Here is a 19,909-nt window from a genome sequence, read left to right on the forward strand (position 1 = left end):
GAAGTACAGGCAATAAAATAAGGAAACAAAGACAAAAGGTATAAAAGAATGATACAAGATGGCACCAGTTACAGGTGCATGGAACAAGCCTCGAACATTACAAAAAGACATATATGAGATGTCAAATAAGCCATTCTTATAATAGTGTAAGAAAAAAAAAAAAAGAAAAAAAATTGAAGCCTGACAGTGCTGCCCAGTTTCATTTGCATAAAAAGTGCAAGTGACTATTTATAAATATATTCAGATCACAAGATGTTTGTATTCTGTTTTTCCATGTAAAGCATTAATAGACATTTATTCTCATCCTTGCATTTTAAAAAGCAATGTACATAATTAGGCTTTTACGAAAAGATTACAATGTGCATTATAAATTGATTCCTGTTTAAAGTGAAGGTGGCAAATATGCATTAGTTTAAAAGACAAATGGCTGGAAATGCAGTGTTCAGAATGACAGTAGATACGTATTTAGACACCTTACAATAACTATTAGGGTACAATTGCTGATGAAACTTTAATTGCATAGGATTCATTAAAATCTCTAAATGGCATATACACATTTAGGCTTAATTTGAAAATGTAGCCATAAAAATGGATTTGGAAGTTTTTGTCATTACGTTTTAGCAGTAATTTAGCATTCTGATAAAGTTAGCAGCAGCAACTGAAATAATTCAACTACATCTTATAGCAGATGCTGCATCTACGGCTATTATAAATATTTTTTCAGGAGACTTACGGTGCTGCCACGCGGGGAACCCATCCCAAACCCCGGCACGGTTCAGCTCAGCACAAAACGGTTTGGGAGGCGGAAGGTGAAAGAGCAGTTACATATTACAGACGTTAAGAAAGTTTTTATTATTTTCCCCTTTCATGCACAAGGATGCTAACGGCTACTTTAAGGAAGAGAAGAAAAGACAAGGTCGCTTGCCGTAGCACTGCTTGATCCGTTGTACCCGAGGATGTCAACCTACTGCAGAAAATGTGACACGGGGGTACACTTTAGGCTGGCCGACAAAAGTTAATTTTGCAGAGGAAAGCAGTTGTTATTTACTCCGAGTTCAGGCCGCGCGCTGTTCATTTGAGGACAGGGAGCGCGCGCACCAGGCGCAGCCCCGCGCGGGCATGTGCGCGGTGTGAATGACACCAGCAAAAGAAAAGAGGAACCCGAAGACTGACGTCCCCTCAGCATTACTCATTATCTCTGCATTGCAAGGAGGGTTAAAATCAAAATGGAGGCTTTTTTGGGACCTGGGCACTTCTGCTGTTTGGAGTGTGTGGCTGCAGTGCACTGGCTTAGCAGAACAGGGAGGAAAGGGATGCACGCTGCCATGCAAGGGCGTGCGGCGATGGTTTGCTGCTGACAGGCTGGAAAGTTTCACTTGGGATACAGCTGGGTGGAAGAGGAATGATTGAAGGGGAGTGTGTCGATGTGCGAGAGGTCAGGGGGAAACAGGGAAGGACTGAAACCCACCTCCTGCATTACCAGCATCAATAGGTCTTTGATGCTATAGAAATTACCCTGCTAAAACTTATTAAGAATTTTATACCAATAATACGCACTACGTGTAATTGTGTGTGAAGATGTATACGGGCAGGGAGACGTACAGAACAGCAAACGGTGGCATATGCCTGTATGCATTTGGCTTACTGGATGCAAGCGGATGCTTTTTCCTGTGGGATGCGTCTCCTGAACTACCTGATTTAGAAATATTTGTTTAAACTGCGAAAAGTTACTTTAGTATGTATGAAAGAGAAGCAGAAGGCAGAAGGATTTTTTTCTTTCAAAATAAGGTATCTCGAGGAATGCGCATTATATAACTAATTTTAATTTTGTGCAGTTACAAACTATAGACTTGCTATCCCTTTCCACAGATTCATGTGAATCTACCAAATATAGTGACATTGAAATTTCAAATTTCTTTTTTCTATAGCACTTGCTTCACAATTAGAGTAAAAAACTTCACTTAGATTGTACTTAGCAGAATGCTGCAAAATACAAAAAAGTATCGAGTACATACAAAAGAAGTGCAATCCAAAGCAATGCAAATAATAACTTACATCATTATTTTCTACGCCGTACAATAAAAATCAGTTTTGTCCAGTCAAATAAGGATTTAGCCTCTACTTAAATAGGACAATTAATTTTTTTTTCCTGGAGAAAGAGAGGCGGTGGGAAGCAACATGAGTCTGCAGAGCAGGACGATTCTAATTGTTTTGTCTTTATTACGCATTATTCTTATGAACACCACCACCCATTACCCTTTCAGCAATAAAGTAGGGCTCAGACGGTGACCCCACTAAATCTGGTGCTACGCAGTCTGTATCGCACCCAGAGCAGCCTCTCCTCAAAATACGAACATAACAGAAAATCAGCATTTCTGGAGTGAGACGGGGAGGCTCTATTCCCTCCTCAGACTGCTGCACTAGATCACAAGTGTCGAGGAGCTCTTGATCAAGTCTGTGTCATTTAAACACCCCATTTTACCTCAAAAAAAAAAAAAAAAGGCAGAAATAAACTTCAATGTCTTTTAAAAAATGCACGAGGGCGTCTTGCATGTGATGGAAGTTTGCCAGTCAGATCATCAAAATGTTTTGAGTGAAGGGCAGATATCACGTACGTACAATGCACGGAGTAAAAATGTTTAGGTGGGAAGGAAGTAGCGGAAAACATTTTTAATTGGTGCATGCTATCTGCCACATTAGCACTACCTGGACTTTGAAAAGATCTCCCTAGCAAAACAATACAGAACCACCTCTTATCTTCAGTAACATGCTTGTAAAATGAAAATGTCTCAGTGACATGGGAGAGAGATGACACTTCAGATATCCTCAGTTATTTTTCCAGTCTCTAAATACTACAGTTTTACAAACTAAAAATAAAAAAACACAGACTTTGGAATTTCATTCATTGTATACTTATCTTGAAAACATTTGCCCTGCGTCTGAAAAATATCACTTTTTGCCATGGAAGTTATACCTTTCACAGAAAACCTAAAAAATACGTGTTTTTACATTGTGCTGCTCTATTTTACTCAGACCTTGTCAGTAAAAGGACTCACTCGTATGCCTGATGCTGAAGATACTGCCCAGCAATCAAGCAATTATAAAACCCTGTTCAAAACACTTATTTCAACACATCCAGAACATCATTTGGGGCTGCAAATATCTGCTGAGAAAAATCTCACTATGCGACATCCACGGAGGGTATCAGAAACTCTGGAAGTGCCTATATACATCTTCATCACGTTTTCCTAAGGCATTCGCTTTGTTTAACAGCACAATGCTATGCATGCTATGGACACTTTTTTTCCACAGAGTATTTCTACCTGAAGTAAGAGATTAGATTTCTTTTCTTCATTTTAATTGCTTATAAACAATCGTGTCTCACTCCTTCTTTTTCAAAACTGAAGCTGTTGGCAAAAGATCCCTTTTACTACCAGAAATTTTTCGGGTCTCGTTGCCCTGTGTAGTTCACGCATATAAGCAAGTCCAGCATTTTTCAGCTGAATAACACAGATAATGGGCTGCTACGAGATACTCAGACTCTTCTTTTATTTCAGAATTAAAAGCAAGTTCCAGTCCCCACTTAAGAGATTAGCTCATATACAGCCCATGACCATCTTCTATGTTCATTGACTCAAATATCAGCAAAAGACAGCTTAAAATAAGTGAAAAGTGTTGCAGATGCACAATCTTTGCACAATGCAGACACACAATATATGTAACACTCGCATAGGATATCGCTACGTATAACAAAATAGTTATCGGTATAAATATGCACCGATTTCATTTATATACTGCAACAAAACCAGAACAGATTTCTAGTTACCATCCAACTTTTTTTTTTCCCTGCAGATTTCTGAAATCTGTATTTGCATGTTCATCCTCTATGCTACCGAAAGCTCAGAATTCATCATTGATGCAAAAATCAGAAAAGATCTTCTGTACCAATAGGTCAACACATTCTTTTGTGATTTTAATAATGGCCTGTCCTATTACATTTGTTATTCATATAGAATAAGGATAGACAATTTTTAGGTATTATATAGCTTTCTTCTGGAATATTAGCTTTGTGGCTTTGAGAGGCCATTTTCTAAAGATCCTAATAGTCAAATGACATCTTGGGAAATGTTACATTCTCACTGCATTTGCATGATAATGAAGATGAAATTTCATATACGCTACCTGAATTACACTTATCTAAGTTTTGTTTTACCGAATGACCAAAGGAATATGTTCCCTAAGCCAAAGTATCGCAATACAATGCAATACATTATTGCTTCTGTGAAAGACATGAAACTATAATCCAAGTGATAAAAAAAAAACCTGCGTAATTTATGTAGTAGTGTTAATATGATCTCAGCTGTGTATCTCTGAATACTTCTTTCCTTTGAAGAAAATTCTACAGCACCCACAAAAATATCAATAGTAAATTTTTTAAAAATGGTGAAGGAATGGCTCTATGATGCTCAGTGAGTGCTCTGTAGGACAGGAACGCTATCCTAACATTTTATACACCAACATGCAGTACCATCACGTGCTTGGTAAAGTTCATATGTCAACTTATTCACTAGATATGAGCCATCCTTCGGGTATAACTGCATTTCACCTGTACCTACGGGAAAGTCCACATATGAAATAATTTTCTGACCACGGAAATAGGTTTGGCGGACAATAATAACGGGTATTTTTCCCAAAATTAGGCACCTAGACAAATATGTGGCTCTTGGAAATTGCAGCGGTGGATTTCAGAGCTCCTGAATATGGGTTGTTATTGCATGAGACATTGAAAAGCTCCATCCCCTACAAGGGTGAGCCAAGAACCCAGCTGCCAAACCTGGATTTTGAAAGCCAGCCCCTGACATACCACATCAGTAACAACAAGGACACTGTTAAGGAGGTATTTGTCCTCTCTGATCAACACAGAGCTGATCAATCATCGGTCTGCTCAGCAATTTACCTACGTGATTCATTTTGAAGTACAGCTCCAGAAAGCCAAAATCCAACTGCAGTTTTATTCCGAAGATGCCATTTTTTAATACTTTTGTAAGACTGAAGAAAATTGAAGTAAAATCACACAAGTTACAAACTGACAATATTAATCTAAGCAAAGACACCAGCACACACAGATTAAGTCTCCACTTATAATTGCAAACTCTTTGAAGAGAGAGTAGTTTTGATTTTTGCTGGAAGCTATAGGCATTGTTTAAAAAAAAAACAACACAGCGTGGAATAAATGGTGTACATAATGGTGATTTTATTTAACATAGCTTTTCAGTACACTCTGGTCTATGCTGTGCTATAACTGCAGAAACACATCCAAATTTAAAAAAAAAAAAAGAAAAAAGAAAAAATACTTATCCTGAAAAAAAAAAAAAGGGCCTATACTCAAAGGAACATCTGAATAAAATTGAGACATCTGCAGTAAAGTTTTCCCTTCTCCCTAGAATGTTTGAGATGAACTCGGCGTAACACTGCCTTCCAAGAAAAGACAGGGTGATCAATGCAGGAGCACATCAGGCTCCCTTGGACAGGCCAATCAATGCAAGAAAGAACCTTGCCCAGGGCCTTATGCAAATAGAAGCACGTCCTGCAACCCGGGGAGGGAACATGCGCAATAGATCAATGGCATCTGAAAAACCTTACAGCTATATCAGCCTCAGACAGTAAATATATAATGATGAATCCCTCACGTTCAGCCGTGAACTCTTTAAACTAGGTTATTTTCAACAGCTGGTTTAAAAAAAAATCTGCCGGGCCTGTAGACAGCAAGGGCAGAGAAGTGAAATAAGATTACTGAGGGTTAAATTAACAATGCTTTTTTTAAGGCTGAGAAAATATAATCTCTGTACTTTAACACCTTGTAAAATGCTGGAAGTTATGTGCCTGATGGGGTAGGGACCGAGAGGGGGATGGCTGGGGTTTTGTGTCATTATTTTGATATTTTGATTTTTTTTAAAACCTACTCAGTAAAGTACTCAGTGATGTAAGAAAAAATAAAAGGTTTATCATTTACAAGAACTACAATACCAGAGATCTAACACCACAATCATCACTCTGTTGACTGAAATTTATTCTGTCAAAGAATATTGTAATCATATTTTTTGTACCCTCGACTGTTTTAGACTATGTTTTAAAGTAATTCAAGAAAATACTAAGGCTCTTAAGCAAAGCAGCTGACATATAACATTAATACTTCAAAAGCACTCCGAATTGGAATAAAACTTGGTAAGGTGCACAAAGCAATATTCATGACCACAGGCCCATATAGGTTCACCAACCACTTGGTTACTACATCAAAATTGCTAAAATAACACGTCTTCCCACAGAGACTTGTAGGGAATGATTTCCTAAACATTATTCATCATCTGTTCTTGGGAAAGGGATAGGGAGAGAAAGGAGGAGGATGAAGGAACAAGCAAAAAAGCCTACAAAAACTTTTCCTCTGAAGAAACTTCGCTTTTAAAGATCACTAGCGGCTCCTAACTTCATAGCACAAAAGTATAATACTCTTGTCAGACGGCTAGAGCCACCCCCGGACAAAATATAATCCAGATATCGACAAGGAAATAAAATGCCTTGGCTTAATCAAGCTTGTAAAAATCTTATGCACTTTGTATCCTGATACCGTAGGATACTGAGATTCACTATTACATTTAATTTGCCTTGGAAAACGGAAAAGACAGAAAAACAACTAATTAAACTATTATTTATTTTTCATGTATTTATGAGGAAATTTTACTCCTGCATTTTGATACTTCGCATTAAAATCTCAGTTCAGTTCTGCAGTGTTAAAAGTATGATTTTCTCAATGAATATACGTGCAAAATCTGCTTACATATTTTTACTTCACATCACATTCAAGCAAAGCCCTTAAACAGGATTATTTTAACATTTAAACACTAGTAGTTGTGCTATTATTAATATTAAAATACTTCACTGAAAGAGCTATGTAACACATCTGCACTAGATTAAAGAAAGGAAAGTTCTAGGATAAAATGCAAATTCCAGCTGCTTCTCAGAGCACCACAGTTTTAGAGCTTCGTTCACCAGAGTATGTTTGGATTCCTTTTACTCCACCTGGATTTGCAATGCCTAATATAATATTAACTTGCAGTTCCCCTGGTTGATCCACTAAACCGGGTCTTAAAGTCTTATAGAATCTCTACTGTTCCACACAAAAGCCATACACATACTTTTCATCGTAATTAACATTTAAATTAACAGTAACACAATACACTTGTGTAGTCTTATCGGCATAAGAACATGTCACAGAAATGGGAAAAAGTATGAACTAACAGTGAGACAACTTCCTTTCTTAAATGGTTTTTCCATTAAAAAACAAACAAACAAACAAGCAAACCAGAATTTATAAAAGCCTATTATTTCAGATAAAATAATCCAAATGCACCACAAAACCTGTCAGGAATAATACGTGTGATTTTCCCACTTTCTTCATTGTATAAGCAAATCCAAACCTCCTACTTTTCTTCTTTATTAGTGTCCATATATACATTCAAAAAGAACTGCAACCCCTTTAGACTGTGATGATGTCATATGTTATAAAATCTTTAGTGTTAAGCTGCTCTCCAAACCAATCTGGAGAGATAAGTAACCATCTAGAAAGTTAAATAAAATGCCAAGGTTTTTCATATTGTACCAGCTGCAGAAAAAAAAAAAAAAGTACTCATGTTGTTTGAACTTCCAGTCAGTCCAATACATGGCCATTTATAGATGCAATGACCACATCTACATAAAGTGGTGTTCTAAAGATTTAATTTTTCTGTCCTGATGCACCACTGCCAGAAAAGAGGCATCCGCACAGGTTGAGGAAAACTGAAGGGAGCAATACGACAGCAGAATGATGCACCTGCTGGTAAGACTCAGAAACGGGTGCATTAAATAAAACAGGAATATGTGCATTCATAGACGATTTTACAAGATTAAGAAGGCACAGTCTGAAGATCAACCTGAATGGGGTGAAGCACCAGTAAGTCTGTCCAGGAAAACAGATGAGACTTTTCATTTATGCAGCAGGACTCAGGAGAAGGACGGCACATGCACCAGCATCTCAGGAATTCACCTTGGGGAGCCAAAAAAGAGACGAACTGGAATAGTTTACATCAGGGAGAAGGCAAAGACATTAAATGTCAGGTACTTTTCTCAGAAGACGACTTGTCACCTGTTACTACTGATGAATTTCCCCAATGTCTGAAAGAACTCTGGTGACTATGAGATGGTTCAGACAGAAAACACCTCTATGGAGGTGCACGTCTAGAGATGACAACTTGTAACTTCTGGGAAGTTTGGACAACCAGCAAGGAAATTAATAGCTAGGCAAGAAACTAAGCAAAATCAGTTGTCCTGGGTCATGGCGTTAACAGTTGGGATCAACCGTGTACTCCACACATTTTAAGGAGATGGTTGCATACAGACGTTGCCCCATTAGCTTTGATAGGCTCAAGGGCTGAATTTTATCTGCACAACTGAAAGGATGATCGATGTGTTCTTTGAACACGGTCCTGTGCTTTGACTTCTTTTTTTTTTTTTTCTTTCAGAGCTAGAATTTGAAATGAAAAATAAACTGACTGATAAGTACACTGTCTTGCAGAATTTAAAAGAGTTGAAACAATGCAGTAAAGGATACTAATACAAAGGAATTTATTGAGCCAGAAGGGAGTTTCTAGTCAGATATAGGGATAAATGCCAAATATGGTTTTATTTAACATCTTCATTAATGATCTGGAATTAATTAAATTTGCAGGTGACATTAAAGCAGGAGAAACTGCCAAGAAAAGTAAGGCATGAAAGAAATACAAAACGAGCTTCCAAGATTCATAGACCTGTAGCACAAAAGGAATCGTTATGACAATCTAGTTTGTCATCCCATGCAACAAGGGCCACAACGCAGCTAGATTTAATTTGGAAGAACGTGAGATAATATTGTTGGGGGGGGGGAATCATCTACTACATTCAGCACCACCAGGGAAAGGGATATTGACAGCGCTGAAATACTCTGAGGGATGCATGAACATAGAGGGTACCAAATTCAAAGAAACTTTGGAAACAGAAAAATCTAGTACCATTTTGGCTACGTTGACCAAAATGGTGCACAGCTAAACAAAGGTACTGAAGTTCACCTTGAGCTAACTATAGTAACTGCACTTAAAATATGGAGTTCAGTTCTCAACATACTACCAGAGAAATGTTGACAAATAGTACTGAATTCAGACAGGAATACAAATGAAAAAAAAAAAAAGAAGACCTAGTTATATATAGTTGGGCAACAGGAGAACAAGGGGATGGAAGTATGAGAACAATTGTTAAAGATCAGAAAGCTCTTCATACTGAAATCTAAAAATAAATGTTCACTGTGTAGTGCATGGAATTTACAACAATGCAAAGAAATTATAAAAATATACAACTAGTGAGATGAGGCAACTCTAGAAAAGTCTCTGCAAATAACTGCAGAAAGTGCTGTGCCTTTGACTTCCAAATCCCATATAATACAAACACATATTTCCAAGTAACTGGATTTCCAAGTAACCCTAACTTTTACCCATCTCCAGTTCTTTGTTCACTTTATAACTAGCATTCCAACTTTGGTGTCAAACTAGAAAATTAATACCAACGGGCCAATGAGATGTAAAGTAATGATGGGTGGTGCTGGCAATTAGTACTCGGTATATTGTTCCAGCCCATGAAAAATTGCCCTTCTCCTTTTGGAAGAAGTGGGAAAGGGGCATAAGTACAGCTAGCCTCAGACCATGGACTGAGCTGAGTGAAGCATGAGATATTACATTAGCAAATGATTAAGAGGAAGCAAAAAGTAATGAGGCTGAGCAAGTTATCTAGAGCAAGGTAACGAGGAGGGATGAATATTCAAAACATGAGCCTGTTCTGGAAGTGGCCAACACTTGGGCATTTCATTGCAGCCATCCTCTTCTCCTACCCAGTAGCAAGGCTAAGAGGGCTGGGGATGAACTGAGGAAGGGGATGCCTACATGGCATTTAAACTAAAACACCAAAAAATGAAAAAGGACATGCAGCTATGGTGCTCTGAACTGCTTGGTAATCGCTCATCATTCGTCTGTCTCTTCCTGTTAGAGGAGCCTTCCAGACAGCAAGCTCTTCAGGACAAGGCACTACTATGTGATTGCTACTGCAATGCAACTGGATGGTAACAGTAAATGCTAGCAAGTGAAATAATGATGCCAGTGTACACTTGTCAGCTTATTTATTTAGGCTGAGAGTGGCCTAAAATGTTTATCTGCTCTGTGTTAAAATGGCCAATATATGCATATAAATATATTTATGTGTATATATGTAAGTGTATATACGTACACACACACACTCTTTTTGTATGTATATATCAGTAAAAGCCAAATGCTATCAAGAAGTTGCTCTCAGTACAGCAGGCAGTGACATGTATTAAGAAACTTCAGTATTTTTTGCTGAATCCATCATTTAATTTCCTTACTGCTGCAACCCCCCACTGTGGGTTCTGTGATCCCTGTTGCTTTCTACTGCAAGTGGAAGCTTGTGCATTTCAGAAAGCATTAACAAAAACGAGTCCACTACTTCCAAACACAAGTAAGGAGGGAAAAAAGTTGTTTGCAAACATTGGTGTTTGGGGGTTTGACCTGGTTTTGGTTCAAACTCAGCACTTCCAGCAGATTGACCCTGGAGTCAGAGAGGTTCTGACTCCAGAAAAATTCATCCAAACTGGGTCGAATTGTTCGTGGCTGAAAACACACACCTGCACACGCCGGCTTTCACAGGAACATGGACTCCTGCGTCATACCAAGGACCGATGGTCCCAGCCAATTACTCACATAACTCTTGCCATGTGTGGGTCACGCTGGGTAGCAGCTTTGCACCAGTCCTGTTCCCAAACAGGCCTTCCTCATCCAATGGTGAGAAACCTAATTCCACCCTAAATTTATTCATGACCAGTTTTAATCCATTTGTTCCTGTGCCAACATTGTTCTTTGGCTTACACAGCTCTCCCTCCCTGCTGTTTACTCTCCTGATGTATTTGCAGAGTGCTACCAATCCCTCTAAGCTTTCCTTCGCCAGGCTGAACAAGTCATGCTTTTTAAACTCTGCTTCTGTAGGAAATACAGAATAGATGCTGAACCACCTTCTTCTTCAATAGCTACCAAAGTTAATGTAAGAGCATTAGCAGATTACACAGCTCTTATTAAGACTGATAAGCCAGGAGGGTGTATGTACTGTTCCTACGGCTATATTGATTCTGGTGCTTACGGTTGGTAGGACATCTCCATGTGGCATCACATCACGGCATGCCTGCGTATCCTTCATCATTTCTAGTAAAATAGGCTCTCCATTGCTCTGAGCGTACTGACGCCTCTTCACCATATCTCTTCCAAACTGAGTTAATCTTCCTGAATGTCTCAAATTATCTCAGATTAATCTCACCAGCATGCTGGCCAGCATTAATATCTCCCTTCCTGGGACAGAAAGAGCAAACAAATCACAGGATCATATGTGGCTCTTTTGTTGTTATTGGGTCATGCATTTACAGCCATCAGCGATGAAGCTGCATGTCAAAGGGCTTCTCCATCCCTGCTGTTCCCTGCTGAAGAGATCACTCTTCATACACAAATGCAGATGACTAGCCAGTCAATGCCTGTGTCCTAAAGTTTGTATTATTGCCTTTAAATTCTATTACTGCAGAAATTCTCCTTCTGAATACCAATGGTGACTTCACCACTTCATGCCAGGAGCCAGTTTCATTAGCGCATACCTTCTTTGTGTGCCCATGTCAGTAACAGAAATACTAAAATAAATTTGCCCCAAGGCTAGCGACCCTAGTCCTGTCCAACCCTTTTTACACAACCCACTGCTGTTCCTCCATTAGCTCCTCTTGTCCACACTCATTTCTTGTTTGACCTTTTTCAGATGAACGAGCATTTTTCCAAGAAGCACAACAAAGTATAGCTGAAATAAATAACCAAATGGAATTAAGATCCTGTTTTTACTTTTAGACTTGTTTTTCTGAGTGTCCCTACCTAAGTCAGACCTGACTCAAAGAGATGCTAATGTAAGTGTACAATACACAAAAAGGTGAGACCTAAACCAGGTAGACTTGGGTGAGATGATTTGTCCAAAGACTGGACATATAACCCAAGTAACCAAAAACCTACAAGACAGCATCCCATACTGCTCTCCCAGCTGACATTCAACATTTAAAGAATGTCCCTTTTTTTTTTTTTTTTGTTTAATGCTCACAAAGCCTTGAAGCGCAGTGATATTTTGCTTTGTTTCTTCACAATATGGATCTTGTTCCCAAGGTGTTTTGCTTCTCAGCTCTCTACTTCCAGCTCTCTCCCGTGCTTTCTACAACCATCACAGATCTTGTGTTATTTCTGCCAGACATCAGTAGATGTATTTCGATTTCATACGTCAGCCAGGGGAATTAAGAGTTGCATATCCACAACACCCGCTCTATGCTCATCAACTCTTCAGCCAAACTAAATATAAAAAATAAGTAGATAGATATATTTATATAAGTACATATAAATAAAAAGGCAAATATAACAAACCATTCAATCTGAAATTTCAGGAAATTAAATTAATGAAAAGCTAATGACAGGTTCACAGCCCAGTCATTAAGGCTCTTAAATTGCATTTTGCCTGTGCCAGAATACTGATGCAGCCTTTGAGACTCCCAGGTAGCTCAGCAGGTGTCCGTTTATCATCATTATTATTATGGCACCTATCAGCTCTAGCCAGGGTCAGGTCCTCACCGTACTCAGCACAATACAACAAAATGAAGTGGAAGCGTATTGCACAGTGTATCTCGAAATGATGGACTTAAAATTATTTCAAATGGACAAAATTGGCTGATTTTGATGGAATCAGTGGATACAGTAATTTGAACAGTGTGTTTTAAGGGCTCTCATTTTAACAAAGCTGCCTAAAAATACACACGTACACACACATTTATCTACACCTTTGTGCAAATTGTCAATATACACATCCAACATTTTAGCCAGCAAAGACCATAATGAATAGTTTCTCATCTGCTCAAAGACAATGAATCTACTTCCCTTCTCCTAATTTAATTATATTACATTCCCCCATGCGCTTTGTATTTTTACAGCAGTATGAATGCTGTAAGCTGGAGATACCACTACTGATTCTCACAATTTTGTCACGATTCCCATGACACTTGGTGTTTTTTTCTTAAAGATATTATTTAACTAAAATTAAAACAAAAAAGGTACATTCTGGTTCAGAAGGTGCTGAGGAAACCCTTGAAAATGCAAAGCCTAAGGTCTCAGGAATACAGGGGGCAAACAGGAGAAATCTTCCACAAAATCTTTTTTTTTTTTTTTTTTTTTAAAATCTCAGGATACTGAATACCTAATTGACAATTTTCAAAGCTTTGATTTAATAATTCTTCTCATGATTGCGAAATGAGTAGTTGTTATGTATTTTTTACAATGATGGACATGGCTAGTTTTACATGTCACCCAGCATCCTAGGACCACCCTTTCTTTCCCTTCTACATGCAGCCAGGCCCTGATGCTGTAATTAGATCTGCAGGGGATGGCCACAACACTCAGGTAGGCACAGGGGCACAATATATCTTTTCTCCTGTGCAGGTCTTTCATGCAGGCAATGACAAGGGAAAACATTCTTTTTAAAGCAAAATAATTGTAAACCCACAAAATTTGGCAGAAAAACGCAAAGGAGGCGTTGTACCAGAAACTTATTTTCTGTAAACTAAATATAAAATTGACTCCATCAACTTGAAATTCTCACTTTCTGTTAAATTTCATAAAATTATTATAAGCTAGGAGTTGGGAAAGTTCCACAATTTACCATCAACTACAGCAAGCTGCTTCTGAAAATAAATCCTCGACTACACTGTGTAAGGGATAACAGAAGTAAGAAGCTGAGATGTGTTCATGAATCACGGCTTGAGTTTTTCAAAATCAGTAATTAGTAGAACATAGTGACCCAACAACTATTTTTAGTGCTGTGTATTCAAAAAGTAATTTACGTGTAGATATTATTAGATGCACATTTAATTTCAAACCACAATTACACAAAGTTTTAATTACTAAATATTAAGATACATTTTAGCATATGGTTTATGATTAGCATTTGTAATTCAAGCTATAAACAATACAACTAATTACATTTATTGGTGGAATTTTACTTCCCACACATGTTCAATCACTTTCAATTATTCCCCTAGTAATCTATGACCCAGCAAGGTACAGAAATTGTGTGCCCACGTTGCAGTAACTGGGTAAGAGTTTCTGTGCATTCAAGCATGATATTACAGACTCACCCTGTTTTTCTTAACATCTTGCAATCACAGACATGCAAAAATGTAGATTAAAAAGCTGCAAAGAACAATAAAATGTTAGCTGCTGTGGCATGTATTTGAAAATTGCAGCCAAGTTTTACTGGTTCGTTTAATGAAGGACTTCCAAACCATAGCCTGATTTTTATGGTGAGGTAAAATTTGGAATGAAGACCAGGTTTGGCCACCAAAGGTTTGTAAACAAAAATGCTCCTCCTTTTATACCAATTTCACATACAATGGTCATATTTGCTCTCTTTTCACTTTGAGTTTCCCACCAAACAGCATGCTCACATCCCAGCTCTGGACTTCAGAAACCTACAGACCGAAAGGACAAGGCACAGCAGAGCTGCTTTTCCTGTGCCAGGTCCTTTAGCAGCTGCAAACGAAGGGGCACCTGGATGTGTCCTGCCCTTGCAAGGCTGAACACTTCTCCCCCTGCCCCGCGAGAGCAGCAGCTCTTCCCACCTAATGGTACGAACACCCACGAATAAGTCTTTGCTTAATATCAGGTTTCGTTGGGTTTCTCTGCTTAACACCAGAGCGTCAGGTTTTCATTGAGAGCCTTGCACCATGACGAAGTGATGAACTGGGGAATCTCTGTGACTGAGATGATTGCTAACGATCAGGACAGACCTTGCAGCACTGAACACGCAAAGTGAATTTAAAAGATATTCATTGAAAACGCAAATGTTTTTGGACTTTTTTGCTTGTTTTCTTTTTCCCTGCAGGCACAATAAAATGCAAAGGGCCCAGGCAGAAACCTTCACTCCAAATTAAAGCCTTATGCTTCACACTACTCTCCTGTAAGAGGCATGGATGCAGGAGGAGCAGCTGTGCAACAGGTCTCCATAACTACTGTAACCTATAATTTTATGAATCAGTTGACCCAAAATTCTTGCATAGCAAGTGTAGAGGTGGTACAGTTGCTATATGGTGTAGCTGCTCTATCACCCTCATCATCTCCCCCACACAAAGCAGGAAAGAAAGTGAAGTGATCGAATATGTATTTGTCATAAGACAGTAATTGCCCATCAGCTGCTCTGTTTCTTTTTTTTTGAGCTCTTTGCAATTACTAAGTGCCATATGGATATAAAGTTGAAGAGAAAGAAGATCATAACAAAATAAAATCTTACAAATTAATATTGTGGTAAAATAGTTCAGGGTTTATTTTAATGATATTTGCTTCAGTGTATGCATTATTTAATTAAACTGCTTTCAGTGGAGCTCAGGTATCAAACCACCTCTACCAAAACCAGGTGTTAATATCCTTTGATTTCTTAAAAAACAATTGGGCTACATTAAATACACTTCTCAGGTCTAGTTTTGCATGACAGATATGTGATGTGCCAATGGTTATATATTATATTCTTCCTCTCAGGCATGCGTCTCCTGCAGAGATAGCAGACTACAGAAGCTGACCCTTACTGAGACCATCTTGTCTCTCTGACAAAGCTCCTTTTTAACTTCTTACTTACTGGTTGCTTCCTGCGATGGATAAAAACTTTAGCTCAGCTTGTGATAATTTCACAGGCCCTGAGCACCCTGACCCTGGAAGCCCCAAGGTCAGAAGTCAAGTCTTGTTCTGAAACATCTGTGTGCTTCATATTAAAGTAGAACAAAAGTGAAGAAATATCCACCAGTGTGACAAGAGAAACAGGCAAAATGGGAATGACATGTTGGTCATCTGTTACCCATGCCACCTCAAGCCATTGACTGAAATGTGATGGAAAAACTCTCCAAGCCTCCTTTGAATAAGCACTTTGTTTAGGAAACACTGAGAAAGGTCTTCAGTCGATTTTTATTCCCGCCCTGTGCTAAGTATATGTATCTGTAGGCATCCAGCAACCCGAACAACACGGCTTTACAAAACCTACAGAAATGCTGCTAACGCTTTACTTTGGACAGATGAGGCACACCAGAATAACCTCGGCTGAAACACAGGACACCTGAAAATCACAGCTCAGGAAAGCCAAGACAGAAGAGATACTCCCTACCCTTTGTTGCATCTGAGTAGCAACAGGCCCACGCAACGCAACTTGTTTCTTGCCCAAATTTGTGGTTATAGAAGGAATTATTCATCTTCACTAATCTGGTCTCTTAAAAATTTAGCTTTGAGACTATTTATTGACCTGGTAATAAAATACCTGTGGAAAATGATCAGCTGAACTGTTCTCAAGTCTCAAATCTGTACATGTCATATGTATTTTAGAAATATTCTTCTGGAAGCACAGGGAAAATCTAAATGTCCTTAATTTCTACAAATGAAAAGGGTTAACTAAAACCTTAAGTACTTAAAATAATACAAGCAGTCCTGCTTTGGATTCTTCTTGCTACTTAGAGCAGAAGATTAAAAACAAAGCACTCATGCATGGTTTTTCTTAACTAAGGCATTCATCTTATGTTCAGGCAGGAACCACTTTTACTAACTTTCAGTTATACTAAACTAATGTGTTACAGACAGAAGATGAATGTATACATCTGCTGATTCCTGTGTCTATAAAACCAATTGCAATGTTCTGCAATTTAGGTTTCCACAATAAATAGGACTTTAGTTTTTTTTAGTTTTCTTCAATAAAACACATCCTGATTACACCAGCATTTCACCATTAAGTGATGAGACTATAGTTACACTCAAAGAATGGTATACAAGTTCAACAGGCAACTTCATACACCAGATGGGGTCAAGAAATCTGCTGTTAGAGAAAAGGGTGAATGAGTGACAAACTGGATGTTCAGCAGTCCCAGCATCAGGGGTAGGGCAGCTTTACACTGAGTGGAGTCCTCCCCTCCTTACATCACTGCAGGGTTTATCCAGAGCCTAATAAATGGCAAAAAAGTCTTCCCAGCATCTTCTGCAGACCTTTGTGGAGAACCTGCAAAACTGAGTAAAACCCCAAATTTTCCCTCGTGTTCAGTTCCAAAGAGGTGCATTTGTTAATGTGATTTTGCTTTAAAACTGTTTTTATATGTTCTCAGTCTTCACCTCCAGTCTTTTCACCCCAGAGCAGAAACTCAGAGTGCTGCCTTTCAGTACATAGCCTGGACAAGGCGGATCCAATGCGTTTTGTTTTCCCACAGTCTTTCAGGTTTGTGCACACTTGGGACCTTATTGTCTAACTCAAAACCAGAGAAAAATGCAGTGACCTTCCAGTTGCAAAGAAATCCTCACAGATCTGTAGCTGACCATTGGTTCAAAGTTGTTCCTAAACAGATGCTTTCAAGAAGGTGATCACAAAGAATTTAGAAAATCTGTGAAAGACTTCAGGAAAGAAGGCAATGGAGAAGTCACACTTACCAACTCTACAAAGGCAAGTCCACCATAACTGTGAGCAACAAAAAACACGTTCTCTGCAGCTGACTGGGAAATAAAATGGTCCCAAACATAAATTGCATGTTCTTCAGGAGATCCATTATCCTGCAGAAAGAAATTATGTTTATGACAATTACCTTTTAAAAACTGGCAATTCTGTCTAAAAGCAATGTGTTCCTATATGTTAAGATGTTTTGTTAAAACAAACCTCAAATGAATATACTCTAGTGTCAAAAAAGAACAGATTCATTTGTCTAAATAAAAGAAATTTAAGATTGCAATTTAAAGGCAGTAAAACTGTTGCTTTATTGTGGCTTATTTTAATAAATACAACAAAAATTATGCATCTGCAAAATTTTGTCTAAATACCATGATAGCAATTCAGCTAAACAGTGGCATTCAGAGAAATTATGAGCCACTGTGTTGATTTTCATTCTTTTGACAACTCTTTGTCAAGTGTTTGTTCACTGATGGTTTGTTTTAAGTAGTTAAGCCTTAGTCTGATAAAACAAATAAAAACAAGCAGGAACAATATAAACATAATTTCAGTCTTTACAATTTTTTCATATTATGGGCCAAAGGAAATCTGCCAAAGATTAAAATTATGGCATTTGCAACTACTCTTCTAAATGCTACTTTTTGCAACTGCAGACTATGAGATGCAGTGCAGATAAAACACCTCTTGACTGCTTATACATTAGCCATTACTTTGGAGTCTCTGGTAGTTAGGGGAGTGCTTTTTCTTATTATTGAACAAGAATTTGTGAACGCCAGTCAATGTAAGAGTCACTGAAGGCACTGGAGTGATTTACACTGATTTTAGTGCACTCTCCTCAAACATTGGCGTTATGCATTCCCACCTCTTCCTTAGAGGCTCTTGGAAAGCCCTGTACTCCTCTATATTTTACTTATTTCTCAGGTTGTCCAAGTCATAAGTACAAATCTGTCTAGTCCCAGGTGACAAGAGTAAGATGCTCTGCTAGCTCCCCTGCCCCACCAGGATTTCACACCTCTCTAGCACAACACTGAAGGCTCTTTCCAGGCTCTCTTGTGCCAGAAAGAGCTGATCAGTCAAGGTCACGACATTTCCTAAAACTTGCATCCCTTTCTCCTTTGCTCTGCTCCACCAACAACTTCATACCCCTAGGTGACTCAGACGCAGACCACAAGAGCCTCAGTTCCTTGGGGAAAATAAAGTACAATCCAGCAAAAGCCACTGGCAATCAGAAGATGCTAATTACAGCGTGAATTACCTTAACTTTACCAAGAACACTGGAGTGATTTGGGTCTTAGTCCCACTCTGAAACACAGTTTTGGGAATTTAAGCTCTTACGAGTGTCTAAAAACAATGAGAAGACAGACAACTAAATAATGTGGTGGATTTAGGCTTTTACTTCTATTCTCATGCCCGGTTTCCTAAATAAGAGTGAGATGGTGACAAATCTTTATGGATCTGGACCCAAAGCTTTTAAAACAATTATGTGCTTTTAAATTTTTTTCTCTAAGGTAGCAGCGATTAAAACATATTTATCAAATTTGCCAAAAAGCATTGAAGGTATTCTTCTTACTCCTGGACAGATTCTGCTCTTGACTGACTATGACAGAACATAGTTTTAACTAATTATGTATCAACTATAGTAAACCACCTCAGCATGAGAAAGGCCTTATTTTCTTTCAACCCTATTTTGAAATTTCATTGTACAGGTAGGTAAAGGAGGTAAAGACTCCTCCCTTTGTGAGGAAAGAGGGAGGTTTTTCAAAAGAAATTTCATACAGAAAATATGATTGACAGACCAGTTATTAAGATAAAGCTGAAGGACAACTTGAACTGGAGTTTCCTACAGAAAAGTGATGTACTCTAATTATTATACATATGGAAAAGGCACATTAAAACACCAGGAGAGTTTTAAAAAGACTAGCTTATCTAAAAGATTTATTTTAGTTAAATATGCAGAAGATATTTGTTTTTAAGTAACAATGTTACCATTAATTCTCGTAACAGCAATTTTTGTACAAGTACATAACCCTGGTTTAATGGTTTGACTAAAAGAAGAGGTTGGTTCTGGTTAATATTGCATTTTCAGATATTTTGTATTTATTATTCTACACGCTGCTGGGAAAAGCGTACAATTGTAGGGCTTCCACAAGACTAAGACAGCAGCAAGAAGCTTCTGAAGGATTCAGAAAGTCAGCCTGAAAAACCTTCAACCAATTAAAGTATAACCAGTGGTCTAGTAAATGAAATCATTAAATGC

The 19,909-nt window shown here is 38.3% G+C and overlaps 1 protein-coding gene across 4 annotated transcripts in view; it reads right to left on the bottom strand.

The window, feature by feature from the left end:
• Positions 1-19,909, bottom strand: part of ARB2A (ARB2 cotranscriptional regulator A) — a 267,706-nt gene that overhangs the window by 94,084 nt on the left and 153,713 nt on the right. For 3 of the 4 annotated variants that reach the window (XM_082337420.1, XM_082337421.1, XM_082337419.1), the window contains one exon: positions 17,640-17,759. The exons of the other annotated variant lie outside the window; for it this stretch is intronic. In XM_082337420.1, coding sequence (XP_082193546.1) covers positions 17,640-17,759 — 120 coding nt within the window. The remainder of the gene's footprint in view (positions 1-17,639; positions 17,760-19,909) is intronic. 4 annotated transcript variants of the gene reach the window in all.

The sequence above is a fragment of the Platalea leucorodia genome (genome assembly GCF_965183815.1).
Source record: "Platalea leucorodia genome assembly, chromosome: Z".
Lineage (NCBI taxonomy): Eukaryota > Metazoa > Chordata > Aves > Pelecaniformes > Threskiornithidae > Platalea > Platalea leucorodia.